Source organism: Psammomys obesus, unplaced genomic scaffold (assembly GCF_907164565.1).
Source record: "Psammomys obesus unplaced genomic scaffold, mPsaObe1.curated_primary_1811, whole genome shotgun sequence".
Lineage (NCBI taxonomy): Eukaryota > Metazoa > Chordata > Mammalia > Rodentia > Muridae > Psammomys > Psammomys obesus.
Window position 1 is genome coordinate 12,340,997 of NW_026596039.1, and position 17,153 is coordinate 12,358,149.

General features: G+C 43.0%; 1 protein-coding gene across 2 annotated transcripts; it reads left to right on the forward strand.

Moving 5' to 3' along the window:
* The first annotated feature begins 391 nt into the window (after positions 1-391).
* Positions 392-16,643, forward strand: Il18 (interleukin 18). 2 transcript variants are annotated; one of them, XM_055621770.1, is made up of 6 exons: positions 392-717; positions 10,432-10,518; positions 11,681-11,692; positions 13,053-13,187; positions 14,360-14,493; positions 16,334-16,643. In XM_055621770.1, the coding sequence occupies exons 2-6, from the start codon at positions 10,437-10,439 to the stop codon at positions 16,556-16,558; spliced, it is 588 nt and encodes a 195-aa protein (XP_055477745.1). In that variant the 5' UTR covers positions 392-717; positions 10,432-10,436; the 3' UTR covers positions 16,559-16,643. The 2 variants fall into 2 exon arrangements, with proteins under 2 accessions (XP_055477745.1, XP_055477747.1); XM_055621772.1 differs by lacking the exon at positions 11,681-11,692 and having other exon boundaries at positions 393-717.
* Positions 16,644-17,153: the final 510 nt, after the last annotated feature.

Consider the following 17,153-nt stretch of genomic DNA (forward strand, 5'->3'; position numbering starts at 1 on the left):
AGAGCCTCTATCAAGTGTCATACTTCCCATGCTGAGCTTGGGAAGGTAAAATCCTGAATAAGGTCTTAAAAGGAAAGAAAGAAAATACTATACAAAAGTATTTATTTCCCCCAAAGATATAATTTAGGGCTATTTTAGGTATAATGACTATATTTTAGAAATTACTCCAGTATAACTGATTATTCACTGGTATTAAATAAATACGTTTCATGCTGAAATGTGACAAGAGCCTCAAACACAGAGGCTGGTGTGAAAAAAGGATGCTCTGCTCAGCCAAGCAGGTTCACTTCCATACATTGCTTTCCTAACCTTCTGAAAGAGACATGGACTTTGGAAGGGCCAGGCCCCAACTTTTACAGAAGGGCTGGTTCACTAAATAGTGACACTCACATTAAAGGAAATGTCCATATTTTCTAGCATATTGCTTGAATTTTTCTCGTGCCCTGGAAAAGAGGCACCATCTGAAGGCGGGTCTGAGGCGTGCCAGGGGCAGTCTCCTCCCTTGGCCTCTCTCCTTCCTCATTCCTCTCAGTGAGGCCTTTTCTCACTGACTGCAGCTGGATCCACACCCGGGCTGCAGATTCTCTGTGCCTCCATGCCCTCTGCATTCCTGGCTGCCTGCTCTGGCCCCTGAGAGAACTGCCACCTTCTGCAACCTCCAGTGTCAGGAAGAGGAAAGAGGCCGCCAAGCTTCCAGAGCACTTCCTCTTGGCCCAGGTAAGACATGTCCCTCTTTTTTCGGACACGCTAGCATGAGAATTAGAAGTAAATAAGCTGAAATGCTACTGAGAGTACAAGTCTCCTCTATCACCAAGACAGGAAGTCAGTAATCTCAGAAGGAACAGAAGCAGAAGGAACAGAAGCACATCTTTATTAGACATGAGAATGTCACTTCAGGGCAGAGATTCTCTTTTCTCTCTTGAAAATTATTAAGGACCTGGGGAGCTTTTGTTTCTCTTGGCTATTTACCATATTGCTATAATGCACTGTACTAGAAAGTAAAGCTGAGAAATTTTTTTTACGTTACCTAGTGTTTTATTTAGTTTTGTTTTGTTTTGTAAAGTGTATCACTTATATTGGGGTTGGGGGTCATTCAGACAGGGTTTCTCTGTGTAGCCTTGGCTGTTCTGGACTCACTTTGTAGACCAGGCTGGCCTCAAACTCACAGAGATCTGCCTGGGATTACATGCATGCACCACGGCACCCGGCTTATCACATGAATTCTTAAATGACATTTTTAGAGACAGCCATCTATCCTGAACAGCCTTTCGTATATTTACAAATCTCTTTAATGACTGGCCCAATGGAAGAAAGCGGGATTCTTCTCGCTTTGTCTTCAGACTGCTGCAGTGATACACAGAATTCGCCTCTAACACTCTCCTGTCCCCTTCTAAGAGTATGAGATCTAAAAGGCAAATGGCATCCAGGATTACTAGAAACAGCGTCAGCTACTCTGTGAACCCTAAGAACCTCTGCTTTGGAATGTTGAAACAAGCTTTTCTTTCAAGGAAGTCTCAAATCCAAACCAGTTCTGTTGAAGCAAACAAGACAATGTGCAAGGTTGATAATCAGTAAGCTCTGCAGCAGAAAACTGGGTTGGTCTGTACTTGGGTAGATTGTGGCATTCTCTGACAAGACTATTTCACAAGGAAGGGCTGAATAAGTAAATGATCTCTATTTTTCAAGTCATATAACAAAACCAATTAAGATATCCTTAATCTCTTTACGTGCTGCCTCTTTTCAGCTGACCAAATTCTATGCCATGCTCCTTCAGAATATCTTACTTTTTTTTTTTACCTGAGGTGACTTCCCACTGCTGTTAAGATCAGAGTTTGAGTCTCCCATGACACCCTCCATATCCTCCTGTTCACAATAAAGCAGCTCCACCTGCCATCTCACCCCACCATGCCTCTGTTCCCCCCTCATGCACAGACTCTTCCTGGGTGCCCTTCTCCCTCTGTCCAAGCATTTCTTCTCCCCTTACACACACGCATTCCAAGTATGTCAGTTATGTGTGACCTTTTTTTCAAGTCTATATTTAACAGTTGATTAAATATACCTGTCATTAATGATCTAATTTCCTGTTGGGTTCTGCCCCTGTTGCTTCTACATCCCACATACATCTTACTAAACTGTACCACGTGGCCAGTGAGATAGCTCAGCAGGCAAAAGCACTGTGTCAAAGCCTGCTGACCACTGATCCATGAAACCCTTATAAAGATGGAAGGAGTCCCTGACCTCCATTCACGTGCCATCATAAACTACACACACACACACACACACACACACACACACACACAATACAGGTGTTTTGTTTCTGTTTGTCTAGTTTTGTTTGGTTTTGAGACAGGGCCTCACTCTGTATGCAGCTCTGGCTGTCTTGCAACTACATAAAGCAGACACCTCAAACTCACAGAGATCTGTCTGCCTCTGTCTCTCAAGTGCTGGGATTAAAGGCATGTGCTGCTATACTTGACTACAATATAGGCGTTGTTTTTGTTTGTTTGTTTGTTTGTTTGTTTTAATGTTGAGTGTTGATCTTGTTGAAGTCAGGATGACTTCCCATCTGATTGTAGAAATTTAATCATGTAACTGGCCCCATCTGTCCAACCCACATCTATTTCATAAAACTGGAATTTCACAGACAGGAAATATGGGATCAGAGTTGCTTTTCAAGTTCAAGCATTTTACTTGTATTTAAAAATACTGGCTGAGCAATATTCTATAGCTGTGTATTGCTTTCCAGTGGTTCTCAACCTTCCCATGCTGCAACACAATACAGTTCCTCACGTTGTGCTGACTCCCAACCATAAAATTTTTGTTGTTGTTACTTCATAACTTAATTTTTCTACTGTTATGAATCAGAATGTACATATCTATATTTGTGACCCCCCTCTGAAAGGGTCGGAGGACTCTCAAAGGGGTCAAGAACCTCAAGTTGTGAACCAGAACCGGAGGACATGGCTACTATGACATTGGCCTCATATAAATGGCTCTTTCCTGGCAGCTTCCACTATAGCCTAGAATTGCAGAATGCTCGGGCTGCAGAAAAAACTCTAAAGCTTCCTTGTTTTCCAAATGCAGAAACTGGCGACCCACACACACACACACCAAGTCAAGTAACTCGCCCCAGACAAAATTGGAACTCATGTGACCTAATTTTCATCATGAAGCTCTGCCATTCAGTCTCTGTGGGCTAGTTTTCAAAGACTTATACTACATCTTTTTTGTTTGAAGACCCAAATCTTCTGTGTACTCCTCTTGAGGCTCTTTATGAGACGATTAGATGAAGGCTGCAAAAGTACACAAAAACCCGAGTTCACTCTCCAAAACGCAAGTTTAAAGAACAAGCTGTGTGGTGCAAGTAAATTCATAATCCCAGTGCTCATCTAACAGAAACAGGGGGCTTCGTGGCTCTTGCTGACGATCCAGTCTAGCCAGCAGGCAAGTTCCAGGACACTGAGAGGTCCTGTATCAAAAACATGGGGTGTTGCCAGCAAGATGACTCAGAGAATAAGAGTGCCTGTGGGGAGGCCTGGCCCCAGAAATGACTTCTGCAAGTGGTCCTCTGAACACACACACACACACACACACACACACACACACACATACACCACACACAGAGTAAGAACATACATGGACATTTACACATACACGTGCAAGAAACTATTAGATAAAATGTTCAGGCCATTCTTATCCCCTGGGAACTGTATTTCATAGATTAGAATTGAGAAAGCAAAGAAATATGAGTGAGAAGGAATTAGAGAAAAAATGGGAAGAGGAGTGGAGAATAGGAAGGTCACAGTTGCAACCATGACACACTGAGAGCTAACATAAGAGGGGACAAATAAGTGAAAACCAAAGTAAATACACAAAACAAAATAAATCAGAAAACAAAGAATGTTTAAGAAAGTATTACATTTTGATTCACCAGCTTTTAGGCTTCCCTTCTTTTCTTTCTTTCACTGGGTGTTAGAGGGAAGTTTTAAGGTCTGTCCCCAAATAATAGAATGTAATGGTGGCACTATGATCCAGGTAAAATTAAAACTCAAATTTAACCTGTCTTTCTCCTACCCAAAGAGATCAGGCATACCTAAACAAGACTTATTACCTGGCTTTCCTTCCCTGGTTTTTGTCAAACTACACTGCAAGTTCCTCTGAATTAAATTGGGCAAAATTCAAATAATGTGATAGGAAAATAATGGTTTTAACTTTATAAGTAAATGGAAATAATAAGAATATTTCCAAGTTAAACACTTGGTCTAGATTGGCATAATTTCAGTGCTGCTAGGCCAAGGGGACTGTCAACTGTTAGCACTATTGCCAGGTGGAAGACTGTGGAACTATCTGCCTCCATCACTATGCATAAGCCAATCCTTACATATCTCAAAAGCTCTTCCACTGAGCCCTAGCTCCAACCACTCTGCCCCTCCTTTTTTTTTACATTTTTCTAAAATTTGGGGACAGAAACTAAGCCACCTAAGCTGACCTTGAAACTCTCTCTGCATTACCCAAGCAGGTATCCTGTCTCATCTGCCCTTGTAACTGGAGCTACAGGTCTGCTCCATCAGACTGGATTATAATGCTGTTATTAAAGTATTATTTTATTACAATGTGTGCATATGCATGAACAGGAGTGAGGGGGTCAGAGGACAACTCCTGCTGAGTCAGTTATATAGGTTCTGGGACTTGAACTCAGGTTTTCAGATATGGGTGGCCAATGCCAGAACCACCTCACCAGCCATATATTATTTTCCATCACAACTATTTTATTTTTGCCTTTTTTGAGACATGATCTCACAAAACACATACTGGACTCTAATTCTCTGCGTAGCTGAGGATAACATTGAACCTCCTGCCTCTACCTTTAACCCCTACCTCACCTTTTCCTACCAAATGTGATTACTGGTGTACACCAACACGCCCAGGCTTAAACATTTTCAGATCTGATAACAACATTATCAATGTATTAAGGGGAATTGTTACTCTTTGTGACACGAACAATCTCTAGCAAGATGCAAGTATACAATATTAAGAGGGCCAAAGTACCACCATGATAAGGTGCGAGGAGAACACACCCTACAAAGCATTGTTAATAATGCTGAGAAGTGAGTGGGGAAAACGCATGTGCCCACATTGGTGGCCATCCACGTGTGCACCCCAAGAATGGTGCCCCAGTACTGTTACATTTATTACCAAGAAATAAAATAATCTTGGAAGCATGTGGGATCTTCAGAAACACATCCTTTCTGAAAGCTGTGACTGCATTTACAGTTTGTATGGTAAGATGATGAAACCTCAAGCAAGCCTTGGTTTCTCGTCCCAGCTCCCTGGCCCTCCTTCACAGAAACCCTCCCCTGCTCTTGACAAAGCTGCTCCTCTGTCCAGGCTGCACTGACATCACCGTGAAACCTTCATCACCACCACAGAAGCCTCCTGCATCTCCACCAGCTCCTACTACATCTGGCATTCTTTGTCTCACCCACAGCCATCTGAGTCACTAGAAGATGGGAGCAAGTTTCAACCAGCTTTTAGCCTCGCGATTGCCTCATAGTCGATAGTTAGTGTCTGGATGATAAACAAGTACAAGAATTGTGGGAAAGGGTGTTTTGTTTCACTGTTGCTGGTCTAATTTTTCGAAGGGCCAGGCAGAGCCTTGTGCATGCTGGGCAAGCTCTCAAACACTGAGCCACATCCCTGACTTTTTTTTTATTGAGACAGGGTCCCACTATGTAGCCCAGGGAGCCTGCTCTTTAATTCGTAATCCTATAGCTTTGACTTCTCAACATTGGGATTACAAGCATGTACCACCAGCCCCATCTAGGAGTAGTTAATTAATAATTAATTCATTTTATGTGTTATGGATGCTTTGCCTGCATGTATGCCTGCTGCCTGTGGAGTCCAGGAAAGGGCATTGAATCTCCCAGAACTGGAATTATAGATGGATGTGGGTGCTGAGAATGGATCTGGGTCCTCTTGAAGAGCAGCCAGTGCTCTTAACCACTGAGCCATCTCTCCACCTGTAAGAGTGGTATTTTAGGGTAACTGAATCCTTCTCTACGGTCATTTACCTAAAGACTAATTAAATACTCACTATAGTAAATGCTAGTAATTTTAAAATCCCATTTTTGTCCATTGTGTTTGCTGTATTCCAGGCAAGTCACTTTGAAAAATATGTATACTATATAATATTAGAGAAGACAACACAGTCCATTATTTCACTAACAGCGAATCAAAATAGAGTTCTACCCTTTCACTGCTCTAGTCTCCTTCCTCCTTCCAAATAGTCTCCCTTCTACTTTTCTTTCTTTTTTTTTTCTTTTTTCTTAGTTTTTAAAGACAGGATTTCTCAAACCCAGAGATCCACCTGCCTCTGCCTCCCCAGTGCTGGGATTAAAGGCATGAGCCTCCACTGCCCAGCTACTTTCATATTTTTTTAAGTCTAGATTCTACATTTGAGAAAAAAATATGTCATCCTGAGTCTGTTTCATTTCAGTTAAGATAGTAACTTCCAGTTCCAGCCATGTCTCCCTCTAGTCATGCTATCCATCCTTCTTTACAGTTGAATAATACTCCATTGTGTAAATATACCACATCTTTTTTTCATTCATCTGCTGATGGCACCCAGGCTGATTCTATAATTTGTCCCTTTTGAAGAGCAGCATAAGTAACACAGATATGCAGGTATCCCTACTGTGTGTGGCTTTGCTTTATTTAGGTATATACCCAGGAATCAGATAGCAGGTTAATATGATAACTCTATTTTTTGTTTTTTGAGAGACCTCCATCTTTATTTCCATAGAGGTTAAAATAAGGTACATTTCTACCAGGAATTTAGAAGGGTTCCTTTTTCTCTACATCCTCACTAGCATTTGCTAGGAATTTCTCTTTTGTTTTGTTTTAGTTCTGGGTTTGTTTGTTTTCATGAACTTATTTAATCACTTTACAGACTGATCACAGCCCCCTTGCCCCTCTCCTTCCAGTCCTACCATGATAACCCCCTTCCTGACTCCCTCAGAGAAGGGGACCCCCCCCCATGAACACCAACCCACCCTGGCACATCAAGTCACAGCAAGACTAAGTGAATCCTCTCCCAGACTAAGCAGCCCAGCTAGAAGAAAGGGATACAAAGGCAGGCAACAGAGTCAGAGACAGTCACTCCAATTGTTAGGGAACCCACATGATGACCAAGCTGCATATCTGCTACATATGTATAGTGGGCCTACGTCCAGCCCATGTATGCACTTTGGTTGGTGTTTCAATCTCTGGGAGCCCCCAATGGGCCCAGCTTAATTTACTCTATAGGTCTTCTTGTGGTGTCCTTGACCCCCCCCCCCAGCTCCCTTTATTCTTCCTCCCACTCTTCTACAAGACTCTCTGAACTCTGCCTCTTGTTTGGCTGTGGGTCTCTCCATCTGCTTCCATCAGGTGCTGGATGAAGCCTCTCAGAAGACAGTTATGCTAGGCGCCTGTCTGCAAGCATATCATCAGAGTGTCATTAATAGTAATAGGGGTTGGTTCTCTCCCATAAGATGGGTCTCAAGTTGGGCTAGTCATTGGTTGGCCATTCCCTCAATCTTTGCTCCATCTTTATCCCTACACTTCTTGTAGGCAGGACAAATTTTGGGTTGAAGGTTTTATGGGTGGGTTGGTGTTCCCCTTCATTCACTGGAAGTCCCACCTGGCTACAGGAGGTGGCGACTTAAGGCTCCATATTCCCCTGTTGCTAGGAGTCTCAGCTAGGATCACCCCATAGACCTCCGAGAGCCTCCCCAACTCAGATATTTCCTTTCTTCCTCCCAGTCCCCCCTCCCCACACATGATCTCCATTTCCACTCCTCTCCCCCATCCAGTTCCTTCTGTCCATCTACTTCAGATGTCTATTTCATTTTTCCTTCTGGGTGAGATTTGAGCGTTCTGAGTGAGATTGTTTTTGTTTTGAGACACGGTCTCTCTGTGTAGCCTTGTTTGTCCTGGACTTGCTTTGTAAACCAGGCTGTCCAGATCCACCTGCCTCTGCCTCCCAGAGTGCTGGGATCGTAGGCATGTGCCACCACAGCCAACCAACTTCTTTTTTATTTTTTTTAATGAGTTTTATTTGTGTCTTAGAATTCAGGAGCTGGAAAGTCTAAGTGAGGGCCTGTGCTGCTTCAACTCCTGGTTGAAAGAAGAAAAACAACCAGGCACCTAGAAAAACCACAGTCAAAGGGCTTGCTTGCAAATAGCATTTCCCAGCACCCAGGTCTGTAACTAGAGCTCTAGGGGATACACACACACACACACACATACACACACAGAGACAGACTTCAAAGTAGTAAATTTTTACGTGCTCTCTAATGTGGGCTCCACTTTAATTATCCAAACTTCTACACAAAGCCCCACCTCCAGCACTGATGCACAGAGACCAAGTCTCAACAGGAATCTTGGTGACTACACACCTTAAACAATTAGGAGTTGTGACTCAGTCACCATCCTGGAAGCTCCACCCATTAGAGAGAGCAGCCATCCTCTGGAACACACTTGTGGCGCAGGAGAAGTCGGGAGTTTTCCCCGAAGAGGCTGTGTTTGCGCCTGCTGAAATAAGACTAAATCAACAGATTAACAGGAGCAAAGGCTACTCGCCATTATTTACACCCATGGGCATCTGGACTACAGAAGGCAGAAGGAGAAGTCTGAATGCTTTCCTCAGAGGGGAAGTAGAAGTAAGGCTTTCAGGGCATTGAAGGGTAGTGGATTACTTGAGGGAAAGGGTGGACCCGAAGTCAGATGTGAATGTGGCTGAGGCAGGAGGATTATGCTGCCCAGGCCACCGGAGGGTATATAACAGAACCCTGACTCAAAAGAGTAAAACAGAAAACAAACAAACAAAAATATTGAAGGTAATTTTGTCCCTCTTCAGTGAACCCAAAATCAGGAGACAGAAAATGGCCCATGAGGTTCTTTTCTACTTTAGGAAAGAAAGGGATCAAGAGAACCTGCCCGTGACAGTGGGGAGGGATCAGAGAGACCTGAGGCTGCTGCTTCCATCTAGCCCATTGATGTCATTAAATTAAATGCAGGAAACTCATTAAACTAGAATAGTTATTAAAAGCTGAGGAGCTGGACATTAGGACAGGGACTTCTGCAGCAAACCTATCATATAGCTTTGAACTCCTGATCTTTCTCTTTTACCTTCACAAGTGCTGTCAAAAAGAACTGTTAAAATTTTATATAGTGTTTTTGTGCTCATTATTAAGACATGAAGCAACAAAGATCTGTCAGGGTAATTTCAAAGTGATAAAGAACTTAAACCATGTTTCAAGACTCCTGTAGCGACCATAACATGGTAACACATGAGCTTCTCTATTAGTAGCTGGGTCATGGGTGCCACTGCAAACACCGTCATTTGTTTCTTACGTAACGCTAGGAAGGAGTGCTACATTTCAGCTTAGATGTAGATGAGAATAAGTATGTATTTGTTTCTACCCCCAAATCACAGATTTCGCATACATAGAACTTCAAGACAAAGCCTTATGCTATGACAAAACTCTAAAAGGGTACACAGGTGTAAGTGGACAGTGGGATGAGGGAAGGGCAAAAAGCAAATACAATAATTCAGATTTTTTATTTTGAAATCCTATGTTTTTGAGTTTTTGGAAAAACACCATATTTATGTATTACACATTCATGGACATGGACAACCCAGATTTCAGATCGAAAGGTGCTGCTGCCTGGCGAGGAAATCCACCAAAAGCCAGAGCCTCTCAGCGCTCTCCCACCCTGCCCCAAACACCAGGTGGAAATACCACTTCCTATCACCTCCTCTCCTTTACCACTGTGACCGTGAAGTTATGAACCCTCAGCACCTGGCCACTGGGTTTCAAGTTCAGATAGAACTGGTTCCCAGTTGAGGGTATATCTCTAGCATCCTCAGTGAACAAAAAAACTAATAACTCAATAGTGAGCCATTCAGTTGCCCTTTAAAGTGTTTTTTAAATGAAACAGCACTCTCCTGATTCCAAATAGGTAATGATCTTTTACAGAATATGGGCACCAGTGTCACAGACTGATGCTTCACATTTATTAAGCATCTGCAGTATTCATCAGCATCCTGGATGATAACTGACTTTCAAATTTGGAGGTTTAGAAGACTGCATTAAGGATCTGGAGAGATGGCTCAGCAGTTAGGAGCTCTGACCTCTTCCAGAGGTCTGGGATTTAGTTTCCAGCACCCACATGGTAGCTTACAACCATCTGTAACTCCAGTTCAAGGGGATCCAGCACCCTCTTCTGGCCTCTATAAGAACTGCATCTGATACACAGACAAACAAAAGCAAAATACCAAATACATAAAACAAAAAAATAAATTCAAAAAAGGTAAGCGGTCCGTTCATATTATGTGTAGAAATTGCAGTCTTTGCCTCTTCATTGGTGACTCTTTGATTTTATTAGGAATAATGATGGCTGCCATACCAGAAGAAGGCTCTTGCATCAACTTCAAGGAAATAATGTTTATTGACAACACACTTTACTTTATACGTAAGTCTAAACCAGCTTTAAAAAATGCAGGGCTCAGATACGCATATTCAACTAGAAATCATGAAGTGAGCTTAGGCTCCTGTTTGTCATCAAATTCTACTATAATGTTAATGACTCCCCTTTCTAAAAATAACTGTAAGATCACCAAGGCCCCAGTGCCCTTCCCCACCTCAGGGGGTGGCACTCTGGCAGTAGTTCAGCAAGATGGTACCTGGTACCCATCATGAAAATGTGCCATTGAGAAAACATGCTTCCCAAAAGAAATGCAAGTCATGATATTCTAGGCCTAGAGTTCTGTGAATAGTCACACCATTCAGGTGAATATACTTGATGAGAGAGAAAACGAGAGATTCTTCTGATTAAGTTTCATGGGCGATTTGACTTCACTGAAAGTTCAGCTTTCTTTGGAGGCTTCTTGAAAAGTCCTTAGATGTTTTCACATCTAAACAATAAATTTAAAAGAAATGTTTGCCAGTTTATTAAAAAATATTTTAGCTATGAACTGAAATTTACCAATCCTGGATTTAACGCTTTTAATTATCATTGTTTTATGTATATGGGTGTTTCTCCTACATGTGTGTCTGTGCACCATATGCATGTAATGCCCACAGAGGCCAGAAGGGGACGCTAGAGCCCCTAACACTGGAGTCACAGATGATGGGAGCCACCAGATTCATGCTGAGCATCAAACATGGGTCCTCTGGAACAGCAAACAGTGCCCTTCACCACTGAGCCATCTCTTCAGCTCTGGGTTTAAGTTTTATGCCTAACATGTTTAGCTATGTTAGCACACATGAACCCTAATAAGCTTAATGCCTGGGCTCCTGAATGCTTGTCACGTGATATTCCTAATGGAGGCCCACAGAACCCATCACCATTATACAGAGGTTAAGGAGTGAGGAGTGGGGCCAGGCATGGTGGCACATGCCTTCAATCCCAGCACTTTAGGAGGCAGAGACAGGTGGATCTCTGTGAGTTTGAGGCCAGTCTAGTGTATAAAGTGAGTTTCAGGACAGCCAGAGCTATATAGTAAGACTTGGTCTCGAGAGAGTTGGGGGAAGGGAGTGGAAGGAAGAACAGAGTTGCAAAAGGGCAGAGGAGGGGGCATGTTGAGCTGAAGTATACAATCTAACATGTCCTGTTTCTCTTTTCCTCCCTTTAGCTGAAGATAATGGTAAAGTATAAATTTATCTTTTATTTTTCTTCAAATTAGATGGTACTTGAGACACATCATTGTCATCTGGGAGATTCTAACCATAGGGCTGTTTCCCTGGCAGTTACTAATTACAATTAGATTAAAATCATTTGGTGAAATCATGATAAAAGCTTAATTCCTCAGCTGGTAGACTTAGAAGTTGTGTCTATCTTACTACTCTTGTTTACAGCACCCTGACAGGATTCTTGGAGATCTCTGTTGTTTGTCTGGTTTGACACTGGTTCTTACTATACAGCCTAGACTGACGCAGAACTCACTATATAACCTGGACTGGCCTCAAACTTGTGATCCTCCTGCCTTAGCATCCCAAGTGCTAGGATCACAAGTGTGTGGCAGCATACCCAGAAGCATTCTTATACAATAGTGTTAGCAGAATGTGTTAGAGTGTTCAAGATAAAATCTAGGAAGTGGAAATGCCAGGTTGACAGAAGAAAAGGAACAGTTGGCAAATCAAAGCTTCAATCCATTACACACAGAGCACAGTTTGGCTCTGTCTTAGACACTGGGACAATTTTTCTGTATTTTTCTTTGGTAGAGAAAAATAACTGGTCTCACCATTGAGTTTATAAGTGTATTAGCAAGAGATAATTCCCTAGCCAAGCATGGGAGGCAGAGGCAGGCAGATCTCTGAGTTTGAGGCCAGCTTAGTCTAAAGTACAAGTTCCAGGACAGCCAAGACTATGAAAAGAAACCTGTCTCAATAAAAGAGGGGGGGGGGAATGGAGAGAGGAGGAGAGGAGAGGAAAGGAAAGACAGAGAGAGAGAGAGAGAGAGAGAGAGAGGAGAGGGAAGGTAGATATGAGATGATGGGATAAAGATCCTGAAAGGAACAAGACTTGAAACTACAGTTGTGGCCTATGAGAAACAGGCCCAACTGGAAAGCAAAACGCTGACCAGCACTGAGCCTGCGGTGCACAGTTCTCACGTCTGCATAAATGGGTTAAGGATCTAAGTACTAACAAGATGCTATAATGAAGTACATGGTGCAGCTAAGAAGGGAAGGGTAGGAAGGAGATTGGATAGGGAAGAGTTTCCAGAGGCAGGACATGGGAGGGCATCGTGAGGTCTCAGACATAGACAGCATGAACAAAAGTGTGAGAAAACAAAAAGGGCAGGACACTGATCAGAAGGTAACATATACGAATCATTGGAGGAAAAGTAGCTCTGAGCACAAACAGTAAACTTGGTGTGCTCTTAGAAGCAGATGAAATATACTCAGCTCGCTGCTCACTGCTGCTTCCAGAACCGGAGGGTTGGACTGACTCACTTGTTGATCTGAAAAAACAGCTTACCGCTGATGATTCAATGTGTGTTATAGGAGACCTGGAATCAGACAGCTTTGGCAGACTTAGCTCTACAGCCACGGTGATACAAAACATAAATGAGCAAGTTCTCTTCGTTGACAGAGGAAAACAGCCAGTGTTTGAGGACATGACTGATGCGGAACAAGAGGGTACATTTTTCCTACTTTTTTTACAAACACGGAGATGGCCACCCACTTCTTCCCTCTCCATTTTACTGCTTACATTTTCAAATGTCAGACCCTTTCCTCAGACGGGAATTCACAGCAGCAAATATAATTTCACCTTAGAGGGCATATTTTTAGATGGAGTGAGGAGTTGGATCCAAATCCAATAAAAGACACTGATAGAGGCCATGGCGCTCTGAGCCTGCATGCGTACTATCAGCTTCCTTATTTCAATGGTACCCTCTGTAGAAGAGCCATGTCATGTTGGGTCCTTCCTCCCCACTGTTAGAGCTCAACATACTGCTGACATCATCAACACTCAAAATGAAAAGTAAAACAGAAGCATTTCAAATGAACCCATCTTCCACCAGAACACGAGAGAGCATCTCTGATGAGCAAGCTCACTGTTGCCTCTCGAGATTAAAGTTCCAAATAGCACAGTTTGGGGCCTGGCTGAATGCATATTCTTGAAAAAAGAATCCTATCCTAAGATTTTTACCTCAACAAACGTTTTTAATATTCTGTTGAACATTCAACGGTTAAACATGGTCTCTAGATTCAGAATAATGTTGTTTGGGGTTAGTTTGGGTTTTTGTTTCGAGACAGTGTCTCACTGTGCAGCCCTTGCAGGCTTGGAACTCACTGTGTAGACCAGACTGGCCCCAAATCACCTGCCTCTACCTCCCGAGATATGCACATCCATGCCCGGCGAGGTTCGTGTCATTTTTAACATGCTCAAAAAATATACCTATCAGAATATCTTTAACACACTCGGAACACTTTTTAATGTGCATTGGTGTTTTGCCTGCATGCATGCCTGTGTGAGGGGGTCATATCTTGGAGTTATAGATGCTTATGAACCCCCATGTGGGTGCTGAGAATTGAACTCAGGTCTTCTGGAAGAGCAGTCAGTGCTCTTAACCACTGAGCCATCTCCTCAGCCCCACTCAGAATATTTTTTTAACACACTCATGTTGCCCACCTGTGTTTTATTAACACGCCTTAAGTGTGTTTCAAGGGGTGTCTGGCTAGGTCGGCATCATGTCTGTCAACTGTCTGGCCAACCTGAGGGCAGGGTAGTGACTAATATACTAAAGGGGATCTGATCTGGAGAAAAATACTCTAATTAATGATCTCATTATTAATATTAATTTCAGCTAATGGACCCCAGACCAGACTAATAATATATATGTATAAGGATACTGAAGCAAGGGGGCTGGCTGTGACCCTCTCTGTGAAGGATACAACAATGGCTACCCTGTCCTGTAAGAACAAAATCATTTCCTTTGAGGTAAGATTCAGCTTCATTTTGGTTCTAGTCATATTAATGGACAAATTTACAAAAGCCAGATATCCTCATACCAACATTTTATCTGGAGCCCAGAGAGCGGAGACAAGCACTGAAATGGACGGTTTGTGGGGATTGTCAAGCCCTTTGGCCTAGTGTGATGATACTCATTTGTCTAATTTTGTCTCTGAGCCTGTCGGAGAGGAAGGGGCAGCTGAATGATTTCTTTCAGACAGGGTTTCCTCTATTCTAGACTGACCTCAAACTCAGTTGAGGGTGACCTTGAACTTTAAACCATCCCCACTCCCAGGTGCTAGGATTATAGGTGTCTGTCACTGTGCCCAGTCTCACAGTCTGGGTCTCCCACTAATACAGATCTCAGCCACTGTGGAGACCGGATTTGGATAAGACCCAACTTCATCTCCCTGCCATATCGCTAGGGCTTTGTAGCTAAGAACTACCTCTCAGTTAGACTTTCAGCTTCAACTTGATCCTAGATCATCTCCTTAAAGTCTCTCCCTAAGCTGTGTTTACTAGGCACAGCTTCGGAAGCAGATGCTAATGAGAGAGTAATTCACATCACTGTCAACTCATGGCTGTACTTGTGGCTGAAAGACAGTGGCTGTCAGCTCTGTAACTGGTTCGGTGGAAAGCCCCTCAGAGTCTTCTGTGCGTCTTAGGAGGGTAGGATGCTTTTTTCACTTTTAATTTTGATGAGGCCCTTTCCTACCATTGGGTCAAAACTAACTCCAAAACATCAGCTCTCTCATGGCCTTGGAAGAATCTTAGGCAGCACCTATATTTCCTAACCCACCCTGAAAGGTAGACAGAATTGGAGAACAGGAAAAGCCAGGCACTCCTAGCAGATCCATGCTCAGTGGGAGGAACTGCAGCTTCCAGACACCTAATCCTGATAGCACCCTGGCATCTCCACAAGATACAGGAATGAGTACTTGGCCTTTCTGGGCACGACCCAGCCAAAGAGTAAACTCAGGACAGAAAGGCGAGACTACTGAGCAGCGTCACACTTGGCTGCAAGGCAGCATTCAGAGGCCACGGGCTGAGTCAGTACAGCCGGGCTAGCTATCAGGAAACACAGGTCTCAGCAGAGAAGTGTTGGGTCTAATCACACTACAGCTTAGTTTCAGGATCCACGGAAGGAGGAAGCTGAGATTCTCGACCCCTCCTGCATCTCACATGGCTGATTCAGAAACTAGGGCTACTGAGCGCAAGGGAGGAGGTCGTCTGTGTGTTTAGCTATGGATGACTGACAAGACGAGAACTGAAATTAGTCCAGCGAAATGGCTGGGTTTGCTAGAACTTTACTTCATCAATAGTAGGACACAGACTCCACATGGTGGTGGAAGAGAACAGAAGGAAGCTCTCGGGGCATAAGGGAACCAGGAGGCCTCCATAGTGAGGAGCATCTCATGGCAGAAAACATCAGAATGGATAGGAAAACAAGTTAGGGATTAAAGGGAGGCAGTCAGTCATACAAAGGGTTTTGTTGTTTTTTTTTTTCCTTAACTTTTGAAAAAAGTAAAACTACCTTAGGTCTGCTTAGTAATATACTTCTAAATAAACTGCACATATTCAAATTGGTAATATCCTTTTTAAAAAATATATTTCATTTCCTGTGCATGGTTCTGTGTGTATGTGTGTTTCTTTGGAGGCCAGGAGGGGGAGTCGGATCCCCTGGTGCTGGAGTTGAGGCATTATGAGCTGCCACTAGGAGCTAAGTTCTAGATCTCTGAGAGACCAGAGCAGCTAGCACACTAACCACTGAGCCAGGTTCCAATTGTTTATATTCCTAAGAATTGTGTTTTGTGTGTTTTCTCCACAGGAAATAAATCCACCTGAAAATATTGATGATACAGAAAGTGATCTCATATTCTTTCAAAAACGTGTTCCAGGACACAATAAGATGCAATTTGAATCTTCACTGTACAAAGGGCACTTTCTAGCTTGCCAAAAGGAGAAAGATGCTTTCAAACTCATCTTGAAAAAAAAGGATGAAAATGGGGATAAATCTGTAATGTTCACTGTTACACCCTTACATCAATGTTAGGCATTAAGGTTTTTGTGTTCCAGAAAGATGATTAGAAGGCATGAGCCTTAGTGGGGGTGCATAATTTATAAAGCAAGCAAGTTTATTTGTCTCGTGTGTTTAGCCCAATTTTTTACTCCCTGGAGAACGGCCCTGAATGTATCACAACATAGAAAACAAAAGGAAAGAAACTGGCCACATGTGAATTTCACGTGGATGAGCCTCACCTTGTAGCAGCTCATTCTTGAGAGAGACAATAGATCTTTTGGGTGCCAGGGCGTCTCATGGCCTAACCCTCTCCCATCTCTTAAACATCTCACCACCTCAACACAGTTGTCCTGTGGACCAAGTTTTCAACACATGAACCAAAACAAACCTACATTTGTGGCATTGAAACAAATAGCAATAATAGCCTCAACATGTTATTGAAGTCTGATAATAATTACATTATAATTTTTAAGATAGCACTTGAGGGGTGGAGAGATAGCTCAGTGATGAAGAGCACTTGCTATTCTCCCAGAGGACTCAAGTTAAAAACTACTACTATTGTGCATATGATGGTGGCAGGCACATATCACAGTGAGTGTGTGGAGACAGTTCTACGCTTCCATCTTTG